Raw genomic sequence first — 25,769 nt, 5'->3', positions numbered from 1 at the left:
GGTGGAGAGAGGAGGCATGTCTGGCCTCTGCCTCCTGGGAATCAGCCTTGAGCCATTGTTCTTGGTTCTCCTTCCCCCTTGTGAAGTTAGAGGAGGTCAGATGCCATACCCCCCATTTTTGCAATGATGGGGCTTGAAATATTCTTTTTGGTGACGAGTGTGACACCATTCCTCTTCAATTTATCATTACCTGTATAGTAGAGCATATGATTATCCAATTGAAAATGGCCAATACCAGTCCATTTCAGCTCATTAATGCCTAGGATATTGATATTTATGTGTTCCATTTCATTTTTGATGACTTCCAGTTTTCCTAGATTCATCTTCATAATCCTACATTCCAACTATTAATGGATGTTTTTTGCTGTTCTCAGTTTGTGTCCTGCCACATCAGCAAATGAAGGTCCCAAAAGTTTTACTCCACACATGTCATTGAGGTTGACTCTATATTGAGGAGACAGCCATTTCCCTGTTGTATTTTGAGTATCTTTCAACCTGAGGGGCTCGTCTTTCGGCACTATAGCAGACAATGTTCCACTGCTATTCGTAAGGTTTTCACTGGCCAGTTTTTTTAAAAAGTAGACTGCCAGGTCCTTCTTCCTAGTCTGTCTTAGTCCGGAAGCACTGCTGAAACCTGTGCACCATGGGTGACACTTCTGGTATTTGAAATGCCACTGGCATAGCTTCCAGCATCACAGCAACATGCAAGCCACCACAGTACGACAAACTGACAGAAAAGCAGAGGCAACTATAGCTAGAAGAACCGTATTAGTTAATCCACCGCACCGGACTTCACAAACCCAACTATGCCTGTTGCATATTTGTCATTCAGTGAGGATTTATAGAATGAATGAATCTGTCCTTCACCAGTTTGGAGCAGGTAGCCCTCCATCCTCCGTTGTCTGCTGTTCACAGTGACATACTTGTGTTTTACAGTCTCTACAAGTTTTTTAAGGCCTTCTTTAGTAAGCAGCCAAAACTTGTATTTATTTGTCATGTATGATCTGTCCTTGTTTCTGTACTAACTGCTTTTGCTGTTTGGGTTGTGTATATTACAGTGTGTTTACCAGTGTGCAAGGAACATTAAACGTGGAGTTTTATTTACACTCATACCATAGCATTGTCACTAAAGAGCCACCTTGCATCAAAGCATTTTTTTAACCAATGTATTCCTAATGAGGTAACAGAAGGATTCATTGTTCTCTTTTTTCCTAGAAACCTGGAAAGTCGATGATCATCTGCCTGAGCACTGGCAAAATGAGAGTAAGTTGGATGGAATGGAACAATGGATGAACATAATGCATCGGAAAATATTGTTCATCAGCACAAAGGTCATTTTCCTTTAACGCAAAATCTTGGTATGTTTGACTTACATGAAAAAACTATATCAAGTTTAACGTTAATCAACCAAAGCAGAGGCTATGAAATAACTCTGCTGAGCTTAACAGAGGTAAGAAAATTGTTCTGCATGCTAACCAGGAGCAATTTCATACTGAATCTAAATTCCCTGAAAATGAGATATCCAACACCACTAAGTCCCAACTCATAAAGCGCCAGAAAACCCAAAAGATGGAGAAACTGCATGTATGCAGTAAATGTGGGAAAGGCTTCATCAAGAAGCCTTGGCTAAGTCGTCATCAGATCATTCACCCAGGAGAGAAACTCCACAAATGCAGTATATGTGGGAAAGCCTTCTCAAAAAAGTACAAGCTTACTGTGCATCAGAAAATTCATACAGGAGAAAAACCTTATGAATGCATGGAACGTGGCAAGGCCTTTTGCTCTGAATCACTGCTGAATAATCATCAGAAAACGCATACAGGAGAAAAACCCCATATATGCAGTGCATGTGGGAAAGGCTTCATCCATAAAGGAGATCTCATTGTTCATCGACGAACTCATACGGGAGAGAAACACTGTGTATGCGGTGAATGTGGTAAAGCCTTTAACAAGAAGGAACATCTCATTATTCATCAGCAAACTCATACTGGAGAGAAACCCTACATACGCAGTGAATGTGGAAGAGACTTCAACCAGAAGGGAAGTCTCAATAGACATCGGAAAATTCATACAGGAGAGAAACACTTTCAATGCAGTGAATGTTGGAAAACCTTTGCAAGGAAATCAAAGCTCATTGTACATCAAAGATCTCATACAGGAGAGACACTATCTGGTTGCAGTGAGTATGTACAAACTTTTGCCTATGCTTCTAACTTTTATTCACATAAAAACACAAAAGAGAGAAATATGTAGGTTCAATCAAGGTGGAAGACTCTTCCACAGCTCATCACAAACCAGTGATCTCATGCGGGAGAAAAGCCCTGTTAAAACAGTGACTACGCAAATACCTTCTGTGGCAGCGCAGACATCGATAAACTTCAGTGGGCTGCTAGTTAATAAGAATGTGATTGGGACAGGCTGTTGCTAGATGTGAACCCCCAGGAGATAACAGAAAATTCATACAGGAGAGAATCCTTATGAATACAGTGAATGTAGTAGTGCCTTCATTGTCCAATTACATCTTATTTTATGCCCCACAAAACCCATAGGATAAACTCAGATACATTCACTGGGGAATTTCTACCTCATTGTGTGGCTACGAAATGTATCCTGAGGGAAATCATATGAATGCAGAGACTAAGAAAGCCTGATGCATGTATCCTACGTAAATATGTGCTTCGATATTGAAACATACTCTGATGTTTACACAAACACATACACATCACTTGTTCTCTTGTGCCAATTAAATAAATGAAAGCCTGAGTTAATCTGTGTAAAGGAAGTAAATACTGTGAATTATTGAAACAGAAGAAATCATCAGTATCTGGAATGTTGCTATAAATGAAAAACCTCATAGGAGTTGGTTGATGGGAAAGGTGCAATACTGAATTGGTGGGATATGGGGCACATACATATCAGTTCAGTTTCCCCAGGTAAGTATGAAGGACTAACTAAAAACTAGATGATCTACCATACATAATAGAACTTTATATTATGCAGAGGGACCTATTAAACAGTAGTCTTACATTAAGTCTATTCATTAATGAATATTTGTCACATACTTCCTTTTAACTGGCTCTTTTTCCAGGAGTCAAACATACAGTGGTGAATAAAAAAGAAAAAGCCCATGCTCTTTTCAAGAGGGCATTCAGTTGAATCATATTTAAGTGGGATCTTTACACTCCAGTTAATCTAGTCAGAGGATGCAATATCTACATTAGGTGAAATAGACGTGGAATAATTGGTTCAAAGGGTTTAGTTAGAAGTTTTAAGAATTAGAAATGCTAAGAACTTCTTGTACAATTCCTTGTCACACTCTAGTTGCCATTGAGTTAATTCCAACTCATGGTGACCAGATGAGTGTGAGAGTAGAACTGTGCTCTGTAGGGTTTTCCATGGCTGATTTTTAACAGGTAGATAGGCCATGCCTTTCTTCTGAGTTGCCTCTGGGTGCACTTGAACCTCCAATCTTTTGGGTTAGTAACTGAGTGCATTAACATTTGTACTACCCACGGATTCTTAGGGTAAGGACTCCTCTTAATGGTACTTAAGCAGCCTAGGATACAGTCATTTTTTTTAATGCCCATGCCTTATCTCCCCAGGTAGATTATAAATCCCTTGATAGTTTTTGTGACCCCAAGTTATTTTAAATTCCTTCAGTTTTTCTGAGTATATCCAAGTAAATTATAAATAACATGATAGGTATAACTTGTGATTATTTAAATTTTAAAAATAAAATTAAAAATCAGTTCCTTAGTTGCACTCACCACATTTTATGTGTTCAGTAGCCATGTGTGACTAGTGTACACACAATTGGACAGCACAAACAATGAGCAAGACTTTCTTTTATTTTTATGGCTGGAGTGTGTATACCGAGGTATTTGTATCATCCCAGAAAATTACATCAAACAGCACTGGTTTACTTGATTTTATTTTCCCAGGACACAGAATACATCTAATTATATATTGACTTGGAAATTGAATAATTGAGCTGATGAACTAATCAAATGGTATTTTGTTATTGAAGTAAATGATTCATTGGAAAGCAGTTTACAGAACGGAATTCTGCCCCAGGAGCTTTTCATGTGGGATTAGAGAAACTCAGTAACTGAATGTAAAGGGGGCAGAGTAGAAAAGGAGAAGGATCCCCAGAATAGAAAGTAGGGCTTCTCATGTCTTCAGGGTTACAGCTGACTCTGCCTCCTAAGAATGTAGGAGAGGATAGGAGATGGGAGGAGATGAAGTCCTTTTGGGTTGTCTTAGAGGTGAACCATTATATCACCTTTAAGGGGTGCCACCATCTCAAAGATCCTGTGTCCTCTAACCTGCTGATATGAGACATGGGATTTCGTCTATCTTCAGCATTCCTTCTCACTTTGCTGGGGGTTGGGCTCTTGGCCTCTGTACAAATGGAGTGATGTAGGCTTCTGACCTACTCTAACTTCACCAGGGGGAAGAATAATAAAGGTTAACAGCACAAGGCTGATTCTGATGAGGCGGAGGTTAGACAGATGTCCTCTCTCTTCCATCTTTACCAGTCCTGACACCAAACATCCCTCCCACAGCACTCTCTACTTCTCTGATGAGTTCAATAATCGATTGCAGTGGCCACACAGGACGCACAGACAATACTCAAAATTATGGCTAGCAGGGCCAAATTAAGTAATTCATTGCACTGCACTGCTGCACACTTTATTCTGAACATTTCTGCCCTAAAGTTTGGATTACTTTACTGCTCCCCTCACCACACCCACACCATGACAGAGTAACAGAATGCATTCAGGGCAGACACCTTCTAGCAAAGAATCAGAAACGGATGGATGCTGCACCAACCACGCCCTCCCATCACTTATCCTGTGAATCTAAATGTGTGGAAATCTCAGAATCCTCACTATTCTGACATCAACTCTGAGGATAATCATAAAATTAAATCCAAATTCTAATTTTTTACTGCTGTTCAGTTCTGATACCAGTGACCCATGCAGCACTTCTTTCTCTGACCCTACATACTTAGAGCTAGGTCAGCTCTCACAAGTTAAAAGGACACTGTAAAAACGATTTGGGGGCAGTGTCTGACCTCCTCCAACCCCACAAGGGGGAAGGAGGACCAAGTCTGACTCCTATGAGGTAGAGGCCAAGACAAGCCTCCCCTCTCCGCCATCTTTACTAATTCTGTCACCAACTGTTCCTTGCACAACACTCTCTACTGGGTTAGATAATTCATTGCAATAGCCATACAGAATTCACAAACCATACAATTATGGGGTTTATTAGGGAAGCAACAGCTACAGTTCAGGCTCAGGAACATTCAGGATACAGTTACTTCATTAGGATTGCCTCTTCCCAGCTGTGCTTACAGGCATGCCTCTCCCTGGCCCTCAGTCTCCGTCCAGAGGCACTCAGCTTTCTCTCTGTGGGCTGGGAAGCCCACCGTGCCATCTCCTGCTGTTGCATCTCTCCTGCCACTGCTTCTAATGTCTTCAGGGTTACAGATCATTCTATGTCTCCTGGTTCCAGGGGCCTCCCAGAGACAGCTTCTGGCTGTTCTTCCTTGGTGGTGTTTGGATCTTCCTCTCTGCCCTGGAATTGGGTCTCTTTTAAGGCAAAACCAACCAATCCGCTTGGTAGGCCACAATTACCCTATCACAAAACTCCTAGACGGAAGTTACAAAGACCATGGCTAGAAAGACCACACAAAAGTCATCACAACACAGACACCATCTTTCAGCCTATGATTTCAGATGCCAACTGCAAGCTTGGGAGTCCCTGGTGCTCCTCTTGCTGCTGATCTGCTGGCTATAGATTCGAGGTTTTCTCATGACCTCTTTAGGATGCCAGTCATGAGCTTGGGGTGACCCTGGGCTTCCTTACTTCTGACTTGGTTACTACAAATTTGGCTGTATACCCTCTACCCCCTCAGGATACCAGCCACAGCTTAGGGGTTCTGAGCCACCTGACTTCTAAACTGCTGAGTTCCACTAGCTCTTAACCATTGCACCACTTGGACTCCACCACTATTCCCTAGGGTTAATAATTCATTGGAACAATAACCAGGCCTCATGAAAAGCACTATACCTAGGGAAACAGCTTTATTATACCAAAAGAAGGTATAAAGATGCATAGTACCAGATCTGGGAGGATTCCCAACATGAAGGGTCCATGTCCCAAAGAGCATGCTCCCTCTGTAAAAATGGTGTGGCAGGGGTATTGTCCGGCCTCTAACTTCATAAAGGGAAGGAGAACCAAGATCAACAGCCCAAGGCTGATTCCTATGAGGCAGAGTTCAGATATGCCTCCATCTTGCAGCTTTTTTTTTTTTTTTTTTTACCATTTCTGACACCAACCGTTCATTCCGTGGCACTGTCTACTCCTCTGATGAGTTTGATAATTCATTACAATGGTCACACAGAACTCACAGACGAAGTAACAGGTTTGGGTTCATGAATGCCCATGATACAGTTCTTAGATCAGGACAGTTTCTTCTCAGGTGTACCTGAGGCAGGTGTCGTGCAATGGATTGATTTTATATGGCCTTTCCAGCCATGGTTTTATAACTCCTACCAACTGACTGGGTAGGATCATGCATACAGGTGTATGGATCCTCAATAAGGGGATTGGTCAATTTTGTCATCCTGCTAGGCTTAAAGAGAGACACTGAAAGAGAGAGATTAGGAGCTATAACACGGAAGACAGAGAGGGAAAGCCATAACAGCAGAGTTGGCAAGATGCAGTGGCAGAGAAATGGCAGCAACAGAACCAGGAGACTTAAGGAGACCAGCAGGAAACCAGCAGGAGATGACACGGTGGACTATCTGGCCCACGGAGTGAGAAAGCTGAGTGCCGTGAGGCAGGAGATTTGCTGGTGGAGGAGGATGCCTCCAGGCACTTGGTGAAGCTAGGTTTGCCAACCCATGAAACTAGAGCTGGGCACTTTCAGTTTTACTGGTGGAGTGGGGTGCTAACAGAGCTTTGTAACACTTTGTAACACTTGTCCAAGTACTATAGAGGCCAAGACAAGGAGACAAGGGCCAGAGAGAGGCCTTCTTGCAGGCACAGCTGAGAAGAGGCTGTCCTCATCAAAGAACTGTATCCTGAGCATTCTTGAACCTGAATTGTAACCTGTTTCTTTCCTAATAAACCTCATTATCATAAGTATGGTCTGTGAATTCTGTGTGGCCATTGCAATGAATTATCATACTCAGCATAGAAGTAGTGTGTACCGTAGGAGGGACAGATGGTGTCAGAATTTGTAAATACGGCTGGTGAGATGGGGTATGTCTGACTGTGCCTCATAGGAATCAACCTTGGGCTGTTGATCTTGATTCTCCTTCCCCCTTGAGAAGTTAGAGGAAGTCAGACGTCTCTGACATATCATTTTTACAGTTGGCGTCAGAAGTGGGATTTGTTGTAATGGTTCCCGATTCATGAAAGCATGAGACTTTGAAAGAGAAAGAATGAATGGGTCTGGGAAGTGAAACTTTTGATTGTTAGATGGTTACTTTGTTTTTGTTACCTGCAATGGCTGAAAGGAAAGTTATGCTGCAGGTGAGGGGAGAAAAGCCACATCTGGAGTGGGTTAGGGCAAGGACCAGGTCAGTTAAACAGCATGATTGATAGGGGGCCAGGGTCTTCTGGTTCCACTCAGCCAGTGGCCCAAGGCCATATGCATATGAATGGGAGATAGTCAAGTGGTGGAGAAGATGAACCTGAAATGTTTTAAAAAGGGTTATGTGTTTATTTGAATGTACTGTAGATATTGAATGTTTCTCCTACCTAGTGTTGTAAAGCAGACCTAAATGTATGGCAGAAATGAATATTCAATATTATAGATTACAGAGAGCATGTAACTTCACCTTTAGCCAATACTTGATTAAAAAATACTTGATTAGATATGCTAAAAGGGTATTAGAATCTGCCATAAGAAATACAAGCTATTGGTTTGAATGCAGTAGCCCTGTGTATAGATTTGAAAATCATAGGTCAAAAACCTGAGCCCCACCTAGGAATTTTGCATTTGAAAAGACACTCAGAATTACCTAGACCTGCTGAGAGAACAGGAGGTTTGCACTTGAAGGATGAACCTGCAAAAATAAAAGGGACTGTTTTGCTTTTTGAATTATGAGCAAGTGGTTTGCCACTGGATGCATTGAGGCAGGAAAAGTCAGTTCCCATCAGTAAAACCTCCCTTCTATGACTGGAAGTTAAACGGGGCTGGTGAATAGTATGCCTGGTATTCTTGCCTCAGGGGCCCACCTGGGTCCACTCAATTAGTGGAAGTGAGAGAAGTGCAGCAATGAAGAGATGGGCTAAGTTTAGTCATGTACCACTGGCACCTGTTGACCTAGCCCATGGGGGCTAGGGACTAGAGAGGGAGAAGTTAAAGTTTTCTCTGGTCAGGAGTGCAAGAAGTTGTGTGGACTTCTGAGCTGAGCTTTCTGGTGATGTTCACTAACCTAGCCCATGGGGGCTAGGGATGAGGGACAGAGAAGAGGCTGGTTGGTCTGAAGTGCTGGGAGGTGTGTGTCCACCCCTGATCTTACAGCTGGTACCCTTTGTGACCTAGCTTGGATTGCTAGGGATGAGCTGACCAGAACCTGACCAAATGAAGATAAATATATTTGGCACCATGAGCTGGTGTAAATTGCTACAATTTGATGGCTTGCTCTGAAATGGACTTTGCTCATCGATGCAGATTATCAAAGTTCCAACTAGAATGGAAGATTCTCACTCTGTGGGTTAGGAAACCCACCATGCCATCTCCTGCTGCCATTTCTCTGCTGCTGTTTCTCACCATCTTTGGTGTTACAACTCTCTCTCTTGGTCTCCTGGTTCCAAGATCTTCTCATCACAGGGATCCCAAGTCCATAGGTCACACTCCACTCCTAGCCCTTCTTTGTGTTGGTAAGATAATCCCTTCCAGCCTCTCAGACGGCTCATTTTAAGCCTAGCAGGATGGCAAAATTGACCAGTCCCCTTGTTAGGGTTCCATATACTTTATTTGCGTGGTCCCACTCCCACAAGAGTGCCAGAAACCTCACTTACATTATTAGCAAGCTATCCGATCCGCTTTGTGGAGCACAAGCACCTCATTTGCATAGTCTTAGTCATTTTGTAGCACTTAAAAAAACTACGGCTAAGACCATATTAAGTAATTCACTGCACCGGATCCTTTCATGTGCATGGACGTGTTTTACCAACCAGGAAACACATCCAACTTTCATGTACAGAGAGCTTTTATTGGCTTCATTATATAGTCATGAATGGGGCCTCTGTATGTAGGCATAGTTGATTGAATCATTACTCCCTCACACTCCCTAAGGTTAGCTGATATCAGGCTATGAGGTGGTCTTTCTGACTTGGACAGCACCTGCTCATTGGCAAAAGCCTTCAGATGTTGCCCTAGATAACAAAGCCACCTTAGTTACTCAGGATATTACAAGATTTTAATGATATCTCTCAGGAACTGAGCATAAAGACCAAATTAAGTAAGGTTAATTGCAAACCCAACACTGCACATCCTGCCATGGCAAGCGCAGTGCAATGCATTTCCCTTATTATGGCTTTTCTGGCCCTGCATTTGTAATTCTGCCAAATATGATTGGTCGGGCTACAGTCTGCCCTATGATTGGCCTATCTTATGAACATTGCTGGAATTGGTTGATTTGCTATTCAAATGTTGTTGTTAGGTGCCATCCAGTTGGTTCCAACTCATAGCAACACCATGTACAACAGAAAGAAACACTGCCCTGTCCTGTGCCATCCTCGTAATTGTTGTTATGCTTTAGCCTATTGTTGCAGCCACTGTGTCAGTCCATCTCCTTGAGGGTTTTCCCTCTCTTCCGATGACCCTCTACTTTAACAAGCATGAAGTCCTTCTCAAGGGACTGGTACCTCCTGATAACATGCCCAAACTATGTGAGATGAAGTCTTGCCATCCCTGTTTCTAAGGAGTATCCTGGCTGTACTTTTTCCAAGACAGATTTGTTAATTCTTCTGGCAGTCCATGGTATATTCAATATTCTTTGCCAACACCACAAATCAAAGGCAACAATTCTTTGGTTGTCCTTTTTCGCTGTCCAGCTTTCACGTGCATATGAGGAGACTGGAAACACCATGACTTGGGTCAGGCGCAACTTAATCCTTCAAGTGACATATTTGCTTTTTAACATTTAAAAGAGGTCTTTTGAAGCAAGAGTTCCACAATCCAATATGTCTTTTGATTTCTTGACTGCTGCTTCCATGAGTGTTGATTGTGGGTCCATGTAAAATAAAATCCTTGACAATTTCAATCTTTTCTCCATTTATCATGATGTCACTTATTGGTCCAGTTGTGAGGATTTCTGTTTTCTTTATGTTGAAGTGTAGTCCGTACTAAAGGCTATAGTGCTTGTTCTTCTTCAGTATAGGCTTCAAGTCTTCTTCACTTTCAGCAAGCAAGGTTGTGTCATCTGCATAACATAGGTTGTTAATGAGTCTTCCTCCAATCCTGATGCCTCGTTCTTCACATAGCCCAGTTTCTTGGATTATTCGCTCAGCATACAGATTGAATAAACATGGCGAAAGGATACAACCCTGATGTACACTTTTCCTGACTTTAAACCATGCAGTGTCCCCTTGTTCTGTTCAAACGACTGCCTCTTTGTCTATGTACAGGCTCTTTACAAGCACAATTAAGTGTTCTGGACTTCCCATCCTTTGCAATGTTATCCATAATTTGTTATGATCCACATAGTCATATGCCTTTGCATAGTCAATGAAACACAGTTAAACATCTTTCTGTTATTCTGTGCTTTCACCCAGGATCCATCTGACATCAGCAATGATATCCCTCGTTCCATGTCCTCTTCTGAATCAAGCTTGCATTTCTGGCAGTCCCTGTTGATGTGCTGCTGCAACCACTTTTGAATGATCTTCAGCAGAATTTTGCTTGAGTGTGATATTAATGATATTGTTCAATAATTTCCACACTCTGTTGGATCACCTTTCTTTGGAATAGGCATAAATATGGATCTCTTCCAGTTGGTTGGTAAGGTAGCTGACTTCCAAATTTCTTGGCATAGGCGAGTGGGCAACTCCCTCCCTGCATCCGTTTGTTGAAACATCTCAATTGGTATTCTGTCAATTCCTGGAGCCTTGTTTTTTGCCAATGCATTCAGTGCAGCTTGAACTTCTTTCCTCAGTACCATCGGTTCTTGATCGTATGCTACCTCCTGAAATGATCGAAAGTCGACCAATTCTTTTTGGTACAGTGACTCTGTGTATTCCTTCCATCTTGTTTTGATGCTTCCTGCATCGTTCAGTATTTTGCCCATAGACTCCTACAATATTGCAACTTGAGGCCTGAATTTTTTCTTCAGTTCTTTCAGCTTGAGAAGTGCTGAGCATGTCCTTCCCATTTAGTTTTCTAACTCCAGGTCTTTGCATATGTCATTATAATACTTTACTTTGTCTTCTAGAACTGCCTTTTGAAATCTTCTGTTCAGCTCTTTTACTTCATCATTTCTTTCATTTGCTTTAGCTACTCGACATTCAAGAGCAAGTTTCAGAGTCTCCTCTGACATCCATTCTGGTCTTTTCTTTCTTTCCTGCCTTTTTAATGATCTCTTGCTTTCTTCATGTATGATGTCCTTGATATCATTCCAGAACTCTTCTGATCTTCAGTCATTAGTGTTTAATGCACTAAATCTATTCTTAAGATGGCCTCTGAATTCAGATGGGAAATACCAAGGTCATTGTTTTAGTTATCTAGTGCTGCTATAACCGAAAAAACCATGAGTGGATAGCTTTAACAAAGAGAAATTTATTTTCTCACAGTCTAGCGGGCTAGAAGTCCAAATTCAGAGTGTCAGCTCCAGGGGAGGCTTTCTCTCTCTGTCAGCTCTGGAGGAAGGTCCTTCTCATTGATCTTCCCCTGGACTAGGAGCTTCTTCACACAGGAACCCTGGGTCCAAAGGATGCGCTCTGCTCCCAGCACTGTTTTCTTGGTGGTATGAGGTCCCCCTCTCTGCTCGCTTGCCCTTCCTTTTTATCTCTTGAGAGAGAAAAAGTCGTGCAGGCCACACCCCAGGGAAGCTCCCTTTACGTTGGATCAGGGATGTGACCTGGGTAAGGGTGGTGTTACAATCCCATCCTAATCCTCTTTAACATAAAACTACCGTCACAAAATGGAAGACAACTGTGCAATACTGGGAATCATGGCCTAAACAAGTCAACACATATTTTGGGAGGGGACACAATTCAATCCATGACAGTCATGCTTTGGTTCTCATGGACTTGTTCTAATTTTCTTCAGCTCCAACTTGAACTTGCATATGAGCAGTTGATGGTCTGTTCTGCAGTCATCCCTGGTTTGTTCTGGCTGATGATATTGAGCTTTTCTATTGTCTCTTTCCACAGATGCAGTCAATTTGATTCCTGTGTTTTCTATCTGGTGAAGCCCATGTGTATAGTCACCATTTATGTTGTTGAAAAAAGGTATTTGTGATGAAGTCGTTGGTCTTCCAAAATTCTACCATGCGATCTCCAGCATCATTTCTATCACCAAGGCCATATTTTCCAACTACTGATTGAATAAATATGTCACTTCCCTAATAAACCCATAAGTGTGAGTATTCTATGTGAGTCCTATGTGACCATTGCAATGAATTATCAAATTCAGGAGAGAAGAGGTGAAGAAGGGGGCCCATCAGCAGAGAAACAGCAGCACACGCAGCAGAGCTGAGCAGCAGAGAAAGGGCAAAAGTCATACCAGTGGTGGGAACCATGAGATTGGCAGAGAGTGATGGTGGGCAAGTCAGCCAATGGAGCATAGCGGGGCATCTCCTGGAAACAGGTTGCCAAGAGAGCTAGGTGCCTAGTAAATGGGTAGCAGCTGCACTCTGGGGCCATGCAGATGGATATCCAATCAAACAGCAGTGTGGGACCAAGCTGGCCTGCCATTGGCAATGGCTGATGCCCCAGCTTTGCCGAGAGCTATAACCCTAAGACTTACAGGGAGCCAGGCCTAATTGCCAAGAGGAGGCAATCCTCTTGAAATTGCCAAGGTGGGGCTGAGAGGAGGCCTGTCCTGAGAAGGCAAAGAGGAAACCTGTCCAGAGGGGGCTCAAAGGAATCCTGCCTGAGGTCACAATGCACTGTTGAGAAGGGCCTGTTTCTGTGTGCGGCTGAGAGCAGTTGGGAGAGCTGTCCTGCGTGACAGCTGTCCTACATTGATGAAGGGAGGGATGCTCTCTCCACCCCAGGGGAGCCTTTCAACCTGTCTATCTGCTTCGTGGGAAACGCTGGTGTCATGGTGGTTAAGAGTTCAGCCGCTAACCAAAAGGCTGGCAGTTTGAATCTACCAGATTCTCTTTGGAAATGCTATGGGGCAGTTCTACTCTATCCTATATGGTTGCTATGAGTCAGAATCGACACGACAGCGGTGGGTTTGGTTTTTGGTTTTATGTGCTTCCTGATCCTGATTCCTGGTTGTTCCTATTACTTCCCCAAGAAACTACGTAACTGAGAATATGCTCTGTGTGTTCTGTGTGGCTATTGCGAGGAATTATCCAAGCCAGCAGAGAAGTATAAAGTACTCTGGAGGGAACGGCTGTTGTCAGAAATGGTAAAGAAGCTGGAGAGTGGAGGTATGTTTGACCTCCACGTCACAGGGATCAGCTTTGTGCTTATTCTGATTCTGATTCTTCGGAAGTTATGTGAATCCTGATGCTAGATTACACGAAGTCAAATCATTCTATTTCTGAAACTAATCAGTTAGGGTCCCAGGATGGCATGGCCAGGCCTGCCCTGAGCCCTACAGACCAAGTGCTCAACTCACCTCTCAAACATTGACATCCCAGGTGAAGGAGTCCCAGTGGATATGTATGCCTGGTACACAAAGTCCCTGCTCCCACACCCAGGATCCTCATGGTCCTAGTAAAGATCACCCTTCACCTGTCTCCATGGCCTCAGTCCCTGCCACAACCCAGGTGTATGACCTTGAGTAAGTTACTTACCTGTATCTCCATTTTATTTTTTTAAATAATTATCTGCCTCATAGAGTGGTTGTGGAAAGTAGTTAGAACAGCACCTGGCAAAAAGGCAATTAATGAAGTTATTATTCTTTTTATTAGTCCTAGTGAGAAGAGAAGAAATTGAGATTATTGGTGTGGTGCGATGCATTGTTTTTGTGTGGCCTTTCTCACCACGGTCTTGTAACTCCCACCCAAGTGATTGGGTGGGACTGTGTGATAGGGTAATTGTGGCCCACCAAAGGAATTGGTCAGTTTTGCCATTCTGCTAGGCTTGAAGTGAGCCATTCCAGAGATGGAAGGAGAGGATGCTACCAACACCAAGGAAGAACAACCAGGAGCAGAGAATGCATCTTTGGACCGAGATCCCTGCACTGAGAAGCTCCTGGACCCAGGAGACAGAGAGTGAGCTGTAACCCTGAAGATGGCAAGAAATGGTGGCAGAGAAATGGCAACAGGACAGACTGGCAGGAGACAGCGCAGTGGGCTTCTCAGCTCTTACAGCAAGAAAGCTGAGCGCCTCTGGGCACTTACAGGCACAGCTAAAAGAACTTTGTAATACTTGCCTGATCAGGGCAGAGGTGGAGGGGTAGAGAGGTGTGCCTGTGAGCACAGCTGTGAAGAGGCTGTCCTGATGGAAGAATTGTATCCTGTGCATTCCTGAATCTGAATTGTAATCTTTTACTTCCCCAATAAACCCCATTATCATGAGTATTGCCTGTGAGTTTTGCGTGGCCATCGCAATGAATTATCAAACCCAGCAGAGAAGTAGAGAGTGCCATGGGAGGCATGGTTGGTGGCAAAATTGGTAAAGATGGTGGAGAAAGGAGGCAAGTTTGACCTCTGGCTAGTAGGAATCAGCCTTGGGCTGTTGATCTTAATCCTCCTTCCCCCTTGTGAAGTTAGAGGTCAGACACTGCCCCCACAGTAGGGGTGTCTGACCTTTATCATAAATCTGTAGCTTTATGAAAACAAGTGTTGTCATGCACTGAGCCAAGGATATCCCATATATCATAATTAATCTTTTTGCTAATCCTTGGGTTGCAGACTCACTTGCTGGGGCCAGTAAGGTGGCAAATTAAGTACTAATTGTAAGAGCAATGAAGTAAAGCAATGAGGACAGATTCAATGTCACATTCGAGAAAGCATGAACAGGAAGTGGTGCCAAGTGTGAGGACGACACATGGATTGTGTTTTGAGTTGATCCTATGACCTTTTCTCATCCCACTCTCATACTGTATATTCAAGATAATATCCATATTTTTCATTCTTGTTTGTGTTTAATGACTGGTGGCTGAAAGATGCAACGGAGAAGTACGTTGAGGGCAACGGTGATTCAGTGGTAGAATTCTCATCTTCCTTGCAAGAGATGGGGTTTGATTCTCACCATTGCATCTCCACCTGAGTCGGTGGAGGCTTGCATATTTCTGTGATGCTGAACCAGTTTCATCAGAGTATCCTTACTAAGACAGACTAGGAAGAAAGGCCTGGCGATCAACTTGCCTTTTACTGACCTCACCTTTAGTTGCCTTTTCCCTATGCCCCACTCCAAATATATCCTAGGCTCATTCCACCTTCTTTTTTGCCCTGCCTTTGGTGACTACTGTCATACAATACCAGTTTCTCCAAACCTTTTTCTTAAAGCCTTAAAGCTACTTCCTAAAAACTGATTTCTGTCACAATATTTTCTTGGTGCTCAGTTTACAAGGTTTTTTGTCTTTTCTCTTCCCAGGAGTATGTCCAAGCCAGCAGAGAAGTATAAAGTACTGTACAGACACCTGAACTCCTACTTGTCCGTTTCCAATTTGTTTTTTCTTTTTAAATACATTGTTTTCACGGTGGGGCCATATTATTTTTTCTGCCCAGCACGCTTAAAGCAATTTGATACTTTCCATGATTTCCTTCTGAAGCTCGAGTCTCTGAAAATCTATCCATTTTTGCAAGGGTAGAGGATCCAGGAAAATGGACAGTTTCAGTGTCTTCCTGTCCTCTAGGCAATACTTGCCTAAAACAAAAGAACCAAACCCGTTGCCCACGACTTGATTCTGACTGGACTCATCATGATCCTATATTAACAAACAAACAAAACCGGTTGTCAATTCCGACTCATACAGACATTAAAAACGAAAAAGTTTCCCCAGGGGCAATTCCAACTCATAGCGACCCTACACCACAGAGTAGAACCGCCCCATAGGGTTTCCAAGGAGGGCCTGGAGGATTCGAACTGCTGACCTTTTGGCTAGCAGCAGTAGCTCTTTACTACTATGCCAGGAGGGTTTCCATAGCGACAAAGGACAGAGTAAAACTTCTCCATAGGGTTTTCAAGGCTATATATTTTTACGGAAGCTGACTGCCACATCTTTCTCCCACAGAGCCGCTGGTGAGTTGATGCCACGGAACTTTCAGTTAGCAGATGAGTGCTTAACCTCTGCACAACAAAGACTCCTTCGGTCCTTGCCTACTGCCTCGAAAACAGCCACTGTGCCTATTGAATGGCAGGGATCCGAGTATGGCCATTTCCAGGGAAACAGGTAACGTTGGGCGCACATATGTTACTTCCCAAGGCAATACCGGAAATGCTGTTGTTCACGCGCCTCCAAACTTTTTGACTCTCGCCGGCCACCGTAGGTGTACGAGGATTCAGCGCGACAGGTCGAGAAGAAGCTGTTCATGGAACTAAGGGCAACTTTTCGGAAGTCTTCGTGGTACAGGAGAAAAACAGGTCAGTATGTTGTTTTGTTCTTGGAACAAGGCGAGGGGGACTTGTGGAGGTGGGGTAGTGAGGACCCATGGAGTTCCTGAGAAGTGTGCCGGAGTGGGGGTTTTGGGGGCAAGTAGTTGAGAGTCGGTGCTTTTGTGGTTAGTCAGGAGGGGCGCGCCTTTGTACAACGATTGAGGCTGTCCCAACTGTCAGGGTACGGGGTCTTTGCGGATCACTCTGCTTATAAGGGGTGGAGGTCGTATTTACGATGACTGCGGTGTCTGGTTCAGGTTCGGCATTTAATATGGGGCTGAATTAAGTTGGAGCCGGCAGGGTAGACTTTATAGGGTCTGGTCCAGGTTTCGCATTAATACGGGGGTTAGGTTGATCCGTGTGTGTGATAGAAACACTCTTGAAGCAGTCGGCTTCCGTAAAGATTACAGCCTTGGAAACCCTATGGGAGCAGTTCTAGTCTGTCCTGTAGGGTCACTATGAGTCAGAATCTACTTGAGAGGAACAAATTTGGGTTTTTTTTTTGGATGTGCGTAAAAATGTGTTTGGAGATTTTTGGGGGGAGTATTTTCACTTTTAAATAGGCAAGCCCTTGAATCTCTTTTTTCCATGTAGATGATCGTATTGTTTGAAAATAACCTTAATTTTCAGTCCTCCTGTGTAATGTTTATACCTTAGGCTTATCATGATGCTGTTGGCTCAGCTCTTCCGTACAAAGCGATTAGTAGGTTGGTAGTCTTTACTACAATGTCTTTGTCTTGTTGCCCACTCATAAAATGCATTTGCTATATTGCCTTTTCAGGATTAAAAAAAATCATAAAATTATAAATGCATCCAAGATTTCAAGTTTAATGAAATAAAGAGGTTTGTAGGTTTATTTCAAGAATAAAAACTGTTTCGTCTAGGTCATTTCTCCCATTAATATTTTTTTTTATTTGTGACACTTCTCTTTTGATCCCTCTCAATATGAATGTAAAAAATGGCTTCAGGGCCTCGTGACACCTCCTTGTCTAACTTCACAAGAGGAAGGAGGGAGAATCAAGGTTGACAACATCAGTCAAGAGCTGATTCCTGTGAGATGGAAGTCAGACATACCTCCTTTCTCCAAACTTTTTATCAATTTTGATACCAGCTGTACCTCCCAGGGCACTCTTTACTCTTCTGCTGGGTTTGATAATTTGTTGCAGTGGCCACACAGAACTCACAGACCATACTCACAGTTACAGGGTTTATTAGGAAAGTAACAGGTTACAATTCAGGACCAGGAATAACTCAGGATACAGTTTTCTGCTCAGGACAGCCTTTTCTCAGCCATGTCTGCAGTAGGCCTCTATCTGGTCCTCGGCCTCTTGGCCCTTCAACCCCTCAGCCTGAGCTCTGCCCTGCTTGGGCAAGTGCCTGAGGGTGCCCCAGTCTGCCAGGAAGCCTCCAGCTTCAGGACACTCAGCTGTCTTGTTCTGTGGGTCAGACGAGGAGGCTGTCTTTCTTCCAAATTTCTTGGCATAGATGAGTGAGCATCTCCAGCACTTCATCCATTTGTTGAAACATCTAATTGGTATTCATCAATTTCTGGAGCCTTGTTTTTCATCATTCCCTTCAATACAGCTTGGACTTCTTCCTTCAGTACCATTGGTTCTTGATCATATGCCACCTCCTGAAATGGTTGAATGTTGACCAGTTCTTTTTTGTACATGACTCTGTGTATTCCTTCTATCTTCTTTGCATGTTTCTTGCACTGTTCAGTATTTTCCCTGTGGAATCCTTCAGTATTGAAACTTGAGGCTTGAATTTTCTCTTCAGCTCTTTCAGCTTGAGAAATGCTGAGCGTGTTCTTCCGTTTTGGTTTTCTAACTCCAAGTCTTTGCACATTTCATTATAATAATTTACTTTGTCTTTTCAAGCTGCCATTTGAATTCTGTTCAGCCCTTTTACTTCATTTCTTCCATTCACTGCAGCTACCCTACATTCAAGTGCAAGTTTCACAGTCTCTTCTGACATCTATTTTGGGCTTTTTTTTCTTTCCTGTTTTTTTAGTGACCTTTTGCTGTCTTCATGTATGACATCCTTGATGTCATTCCACACCTCATCTGGCCTTTGGTCATAAGTGTTCAGTGCGTCACATCTGTTCTTGAGATGGCCTCTGAATTCAGGTAGGTATACTCAAGGTCATATTTTGGCTCTTGTGGACTTGTTCTAATTTTCTTCAGCTTCAACTTGAACTTGCCTATGAGCAGTTGGTGGTCTGTTCCACAGTTGGCCCCTGGCCTTGTTCTGACTGATAATATTGAGCTTCTCCATCATCTCTTTCCCCAGATGTAGTTGATTTGATTTCTGTGTATTCTGTCTGACAAGGTCCACGTGTATAGTTGCCATTTATGTTGTTGCAAAAATGTATTTGCAATGAAGACATCGTTGGTCTTCCAAAATTCTATCATGTGATCTCTGGCATCATTTCTGTCACCGAGGCTATGTTTTCCAACTACTGATTCTTCTTTGTTTCTGGCTTCCACATTCCAATCACCAGTAATTATCAATGGATCTTGATTGCTTGTTTGATCATTTTGATCAATTCCATACCGCAAAAGTTGGTAAAAATCTTCAATTTCCTCATCTTTGGTGTTAGTGGTTGGTGTTTAAATTTGAATAGTAGTCATATTAACTGGTCTTCCTTGTAGGCATATGGATATTATCCTATCACTGACAGCGTTGTACTTCAGATTAGGTCTGGAAATGTTTCTCTTCAATTTGTCATTCCCAGCATAGTAGACCGTATGATTGTCGGATTCAGAATGGCCAATACCTGTCCATTTTAGCTCACTGATGCCTAGATATTGATCTTTATGGGATCAATTTCATTTTTGAAGATTTCCAATTTTCCTAGATTCATACTTCGTACATTCCATGTTCCAAATATTAATGGATGTTTTTAGCTGTTTCTTGTCATTTTGAGTCATAGCACCACAGGAAATGATTAGGGAAGTAACAGATTACAATTCTGGATGAGGGAACAATTCAGGATACAGTTCTTCAGTCAGGGTAGCTTCTTCTCAGCAGTGCCCACAGGCAGGCCTCTATCTGGTCCTCGGTCCCCTTGGCCTGGCCTCTGCCCTGATCTGGCAAGTGTTACAAAGCTCTTTAGCTCTGTCATTAAGTGCCTGGGGGCACCCTACTCCTCCAGGAAGCCTCCTGCCTAAAGACAGTCAGCTCTTTTGCTCCATGGATTGGCATGCCTACTGTAGCCACCTTGTTCAGTTGTCCAGGAAGCCCCCCACGCTGTCTTGATCTGGCCTTGTAGTTCTACTACCACCGTATCTGTGTCACTGCTTCTTGCTGTCTGGCATTGTCTCCAGTGTTGCAGCTCTTTCTCTTTGACTTCTGAGTCTAGGAGATTCTATCTATCCGCATGAACCTCAGGTTCAAAGGATGTGGTCTTCTACCGTCTCTTCTTCTTGGTGGTACTGAAGTCCCCCACTTCCTGGTTCTGGAATGGCTCATTTTAAGCCTAGTGGGATGGCAAACTGACCAGTCCCCTCGTTAGGAGTCCATATACCTTATGTGCTTGGTCCCACCTCTGCAAGTGTTCCATGCACCTTATTTGCATTGTTAGCAAGCTGTCCATTCCCCTTGGTGGGCCACAATCACCTTATTTGCATAGTCCCACCCAGTTACTGTGTGGGGATTACAATGCATGGCTAAAAGGGCCATATTGAGTAATTCACTGCACCACAGCGAATGTTTATATTTTATTGGTCTTTTCAAAGAACAAGCTTTTAGTAGTTTCAGGGGTCTTCCCTTTAAGTTTTCTAAATTTATTTATTTAATGTGCAAATGTACAAATAACTTCAAATATAAGAATCAGTCCAAAACCAATTCCTGTGAGGCGGAGGTCAAATATATCTGAAATTTCCGCATTCTGCAAGCTGTTGTACCACTTGATCTTTGACATTAGCCACTCTCCCCCCTCTCAGCACTCTTCCCTCCCCTATTTGGGTTTGACAAATTACTGCAAAGTCTCACAGAACTCAGACTTTGCAGTAATTTGTCAACGGTACATAGAGTTAGGTGGTTGTAAGAATGGTGTGGCAGGGGTGTCTGATGAAATATAACTTGATGTCCCAAATCGTTACAGTATCTTATGGTCCAATCCCTTAATGGTGTTTTTGGCATTTGCATTTTTCACAGGATATGCAAAGCCCAGTCCAGAATAAATGTTCCTGTGAGGACCCATTTGTAGCCCCCTGATGCCATGGGAGTTATTGTTCCAATATAATCAACTTGCCAGCTATGTGCAGGGCCTCCCCTCTTCCCCCTACCCAGGGAATCTGCCTCATCGTCATCTGCAACCTCTGTCTTTCTTGCTGGAGACAGAACAGTCCTTATTGGCAGTTTGTGCCTCAGAGGGTACAAGAGGGATGTCTAGATTCAGCCTATCGCTACATTGCTGCTCATTTCATGGACTCGATTGGCCACCTCAGGTGAGCATACCAACAGGTCCACTTGCTGATTCCAATTGCCTTCCAGTCCAGGATGGGGTTTCTATTGCCCATGGATGTAAAATATTTTGGGGCACCAAATAAAGGGATATTCAACAGTATTGGGGGCATTGTGTTAAGAATGACATGAGCAGTGACATCAGCTGAGCCTAGGGGAAATGTACCACTCACATTGAATTTTCCCTTCAGCCCAGAGATCCTGACTCCCCAGCAGCAAGAGATGCAATGAAGGAAGGAAGAAGAGGTTGCAGGATTTGGGGATTGTCACTTCTGGGGACACCTTTCACGGGAGATTGAGGTTTCTGAACAGAAATTTAGTGTTCGTCCGGAACACCCAAAGACACAGCATCCCAGTTGTGGGCCACGTCACAAGAACAAGAGAAAATGATCAAGGCACAGGTAACTTTTGGTTGATTTTGTGCTTTCCTTTGTTCCTTGATGTATTTATAAGTGCCTGTAAAATATCCATTCAGTTAATCTCAAAAGTATAAATTTGGAAGAGTAGGAACTGGAGAGAAATGAATTTCTACTCTTACTTCAACATCCGGCTACATAGGATCAGGACTTTATTGCTCATGGGATTAACACTAAATTATTGACATTGAACACGATATGTGACTGGAGGGTCCTGTGGGTTACATTAGCTCTCAACTTGCATTTAATATTGCTGTGGGTAACACGAGAGAATCATTATAATTTAAATGATATGTCCGTTTTTTTTTTAATTTTGTTGTTGAGAATATACACAGCAAAACATAACCAAGTCAGCTGTTCCTTCATGTATAATCCAGTGACATTGATTATATTCTTTGAGTCGTGCAACCATTCTCACCCTCCTTTTCTGAGTTGTTCCTCTCTCATTATCATAAACTGACTGCTTTTGGGTATGTACCCAGGAACGGAATTGCTGGGTCTTATGGTAGTTTTATTTTTGTTTTTTGAGGAATCGCCACACTGTTTTCCACAATGGCTGTACCATTTTGCATTCCCACCAGCAATGGATAAAGGCTGTAGTCATTCTACATCCTCGCCAACATTTGTTATTTTATTTTATTTTTTTTATTCTTACCCATCCTCTGTTAAAACCCATTGCCTTTGAGTCAGTTTTGACTCATAGCAACCCTCTAGGACAGAGTAGTACTGCCCCATAGAGTTTCCAAGGAGCAGCTGGTAGATTCAAACTGCCGACCCTTTGGTTAGCAGCCGAGCTCTTTAACCACTACACCACCAAGGCTCCTACCCATCCTAATGGGCATGAAATGGTACCTCATTGTGGTTTTGATTCATATCTCTGATGGCTAATGATGCTGAGTATCTTTTCATGTGTTCGGTGGCCATTTGAATGTCTTCTTTGGTGAAAAGTCTATTCAAGTCCTTTACCCATTTTATGATCAGGTTGTTTGTCTTTTTGTTGTTAATTTGTTGAAGTCTTATATATATTTTGATTATTAGAGCCTTGTTGGATATATGGTTTTCTATGATACTTTCCCAGTCAGTAGCTTGTCTTTTCACTTTTTTGTTAAAGTCTTGTGATGGACAAAATTTTTTAATTTTTATGAGATCTGAGTTATTTGCTTTTTTGTGTGTGTGCTTTTGTTATCATATTAGATAATCCATTATTGAAACCTAGGCCTGACAGTATTGCCCCTGCTTGTTGTCCTAAAAATTTTATGGTTTTAGTTTGTGCATTTAGGTCTTTAATCAATTTTGAATTTGTTTTTGTGTATGGTGTGGGGCATTGATCCTGTATCATTTTTCTGCTTTTGGAAATCCAGTTTTCCCAGCACTATTTATTTGAAGAGATTCTTCTTTTCCCATCAGATGGACTAAGCACCCTTGTCAAAAAGCAGTTGACCATAGATGTGTGGGTTTATTTTTGGATTCTGAACTCTATTCTGTAGTTCTTTAGGGTTGCTACGAGTTGAAATTGACTTGATGGCAATGAGTTTTTTTTTTTTTTTTTTTTTAATGTGTCTATTGTTACACCAGTACCAGGCTGTTTTGATTAGTATAGCTGTATAGTATGTTTTAAAGTCAGGAAGTGTGAATCCTCCTACTATGTTCTACTCTTTCAATATTGTTTTAGCTATTCGGGGCCTCTTGCCATTCCATATAAAGTTGAGGATTGGTTTTTCTATTTCTGTAAAGAAGGCTCTTGAAATTTTGATCAGGATTGTGTTGAATTTGTAGATTGCTTTGGTTAGTGTTGACATCTTAACAATATTAAGTTTTTCAATCCGTGAACATCTTTCCATTTATTTAAGTCTTCTTTAATGTCTTTCAGCAGTGTTTTAGAGTTTTCATTGTATAAGTCCTTCACGTCCCTAGTTGGGTTTATTCCTAGGTATTTTATTCTCTTAGGTGCTACTGTAAATTGAATTGCTTCACTAATTTCCCTTTCAGATTTCTCATTGCTGGTGTATAGAAACCCAGCTGATTTTTGTTTGTTGACCTTGTAACCTGCAACTTTGCTGAATTCCTCTATTAGCTCTAAAGGTTTTCTAGTGAACTTTTTGGGATTTTCTTTATATAGGAGCATATCATCTACAAATAGAGATACAGGTATCCCCTTGTAAAATTGGTGTGGCAGGGGCATCAGACCTTCTCATGTAACTTTACAAGGAGGAAGGAAAATCAAGATCAGCGGCCCAAGACTGACTCCTGTGAGGTTTAGGTCAGACATGCCTCCACCCTGCAGCCTTTTTTAACAATCCTAATACCAACTGTCCCTCTTATTGCACTCTACTTCTCTGCTGGGTTCAATAAATCATTGCAATGGCCACACAGAACTCACAGACCATACTCACAGTTATGGGGTTACAATTTACAGGTTCAGGAACACTCAGGATACAGTTCTTCAATCAGAACAGCCTCTTCTCAGCTATGCCACAGGCGGGTATCTCTCTGGCTCTTAGCCCCTTGGCCTGGCCTCTGCCCTGTTTGGGCAAGTGTTACAAAGCTCTTTTAGCTCTACTGATAAGTGCCCAGAGGCACCCCATTCCACCAGTACGCCTCAGCCCAAAGGCACTCAGTTCTCTAGCTCCATGGGTCAGCAAGCCTCGCTCCACCAACAAGTGGCTGGTGTAACCAACTATGCCAGTAAGCCTTCTGCCTGAAGGAGCTCAGTTCTCTCACTTTGTGGGTTAGCAAGCCTAGATCCCAGAGGCACCCACTCCACCAGCAGGCCTCCTGCCTGAAGATGCTTAGCTTCTTTGCTCTGTGGCCTGGGAAGCCCACCTGTGGTGTGGTGGATTGCTTTTGTGTGGACTTTCCTGCATTGGTATTTTAACTCCCACCCAAATGATTGAGTGGGACTGTGAAAATAAGGTAATTGTGGCCCACCAAGGGGATTGGTCAGTTTTACCATCCCACTAGGCTTAAAAGAGAGCCAATTCCCAAACACAGAGAGGATCTCACCACAAACAAGGAAGAAAGGGCAGGAGTGAAGCGCGTCATTTGGATCCCTGCACTGAGAAGCTCCTGGAACTAGGAGACTGAGAGAGAGAGAAAGGCATAACAGTGGAGATAATAAGAACTGGTGGCAGAGAAATGGCCAGGAGAGACCAGCAGGAGACAGCGTGGTGGGCTTGCTGGCCCACGGAGTGAGAAAGTTCAGTGCCTTTGGACAGGCGTACAGTGCCTCTGGGTACTTGGTGCAGCTACGTTTGCCAACCTCTGGAGCTAGAGCTGAGTGCCTTCAGGCTGAGGCTTACTGATAGAATGCGTTACTTTGGGGCACTTATTGACAGAGCTTTGTAACACCTGTCCACGCATGGCAGGGACTGAGGGGCTAGAGAGAGGTATGTCTGTGGGCGTGGCTGAGAAGAGGCTGTCCTGATCGAAGAACTGTATCCTAAGCATTCCTGAATCTGAATTGTAACCTATTACTTCCCTAATAAGCCCCATAACTGTGAATATTGTCTGTGAGTTCTGTATGGCCATTGCAATGAATTATTGAACCCACCAGAGAAGTAGAGAGTCCAGTGGGGGAGGGATGGGTGGTGTCAGAAATGGTAAAGATGGAGGAGAGAGGAGCCATTATCTGACCTCTGCCCCATAGGAATCAGCCTTGGGCTATTATTAATCTTGATTCTACTTCTCCCTTGTGAAGTAAGTGGAGGTCAGATGCTGCTCTCATCCCGTTTTTATACCATCGGGTCATCTCCTGCCCATCTCTTCGTTCTGCTCCTGCCTATTTTCTGCTGTGTTTGCCCGTGCTTCTTGCTGTCTTGCGCCATCTCCGGCGTTACAGCTGTCTCCTGGGTGTAAGAATTTCTCAGTGCAGGAACCAGTTGTTTAAAGAATGCTCTCTACTCCCATCTCTTCTTAGTGATAGTGAGGTCCTACCTTTCTGCCTTTGGGATGGCTCATTTTAAGCCTAGCAGGAAGGCAAAACTGACCAATCCCTCATTAGGGTCCATACACATTATTTGCATTGTCCCACCCTCACAAGGATGCCATGCACCTTATTTGCATTATTTAGCAAGCCATCCAATCCTCTTGGTGGGCCACTAGTACCTTACTTGCATAGTCCCACCCAATCATTTGAAGTAA

The 25,769-nt window shown here is 43.0% G+C and overlaps 2 protein-coding genes across 4 annotated transcripts in view; both read left to right on the top strand.

The window, feature by feature from the left end:
- The window catches only part of LOC126086036 (zinc finger protein 350-like), a 319,021-nt gene that overhangs the window by 25,023 nt on the left and 268,229 nt on the right, over window positions 1–25,769 (top strand). For 2 of the 3 annotated variants that reach the window (XM_049902013.1, XM_049902016.1), the window contains exon 1: window positions 21,525–21,614. The exons of the other annotated variant lie outside the window; for it this stretch is intronic. In XM_049902013.1, coding sequence (XP_049757970.1) covers window positions 21,600–21,614 — 15 coding nt within the window. In that variant the 5' untranslated portion in view covers window positions 21,525–21,599. Of the gene's footprint in view, window positions 1–21,524; window positions 21,615–25,769 lie in introns of those variants that run through there. 3 annotated transcript variants of the gene reach the window in all.
- On the top strand, window positions 1,570–12,471 carry LOC126086223 (zinc finger protein 350-like). The gene is made up of 2 exons (XM_049902390.1): window positions 1,570–2,179; window positions 12,397–12,471. The coding sequence occupies exons 1-2, from the start codon at window positions 1,570–1,572 to the stop codon at window positions 12,432–12,434; spliced, it is 648 nt and encodes a 215-aa protein (XP_049758347.1). The 3' UTR covers window positions 12,435–12,471.

This window comes from Elephas maximus, chromosome 11 (assembly GCF_024166365.1).
Source record: "Elephas maximus indicus isolate mEleMax1 chromosome 11, mEleMax1 primary haplotype, whole genome shotgun sequence".
Lineage (NCBI taxonomy): Eukaryota > Metazoa > Chordata > Mammalia > Proboscidea > Elephantidae > Elephas > Elephas maximus.
The sequence above is the reverse complement of the archived record's forward strand: the minus strand, read 5'-3'. Positions and strand labels throughout refer to the sequence as shown.

What these genes read in the sequence shown, in the direction of transcription:
- LOC126086223 (XM_049902390.1), top strand. Translation starts at nt 1,570, where the DNA reads ATGGAGAAACTGCATGTATGCAGTAAATGTGGGAAAGGCTTCATCAAG. An exon ending in AGAGACACTATCTGGTTGCA is followed by an intron (nt 2,180 to 12,396) that starts GTGAGTATGTAC and finishes CTCTTTCCACAG; the next exon opens with ATGCAGTCAATTTGATTCCT.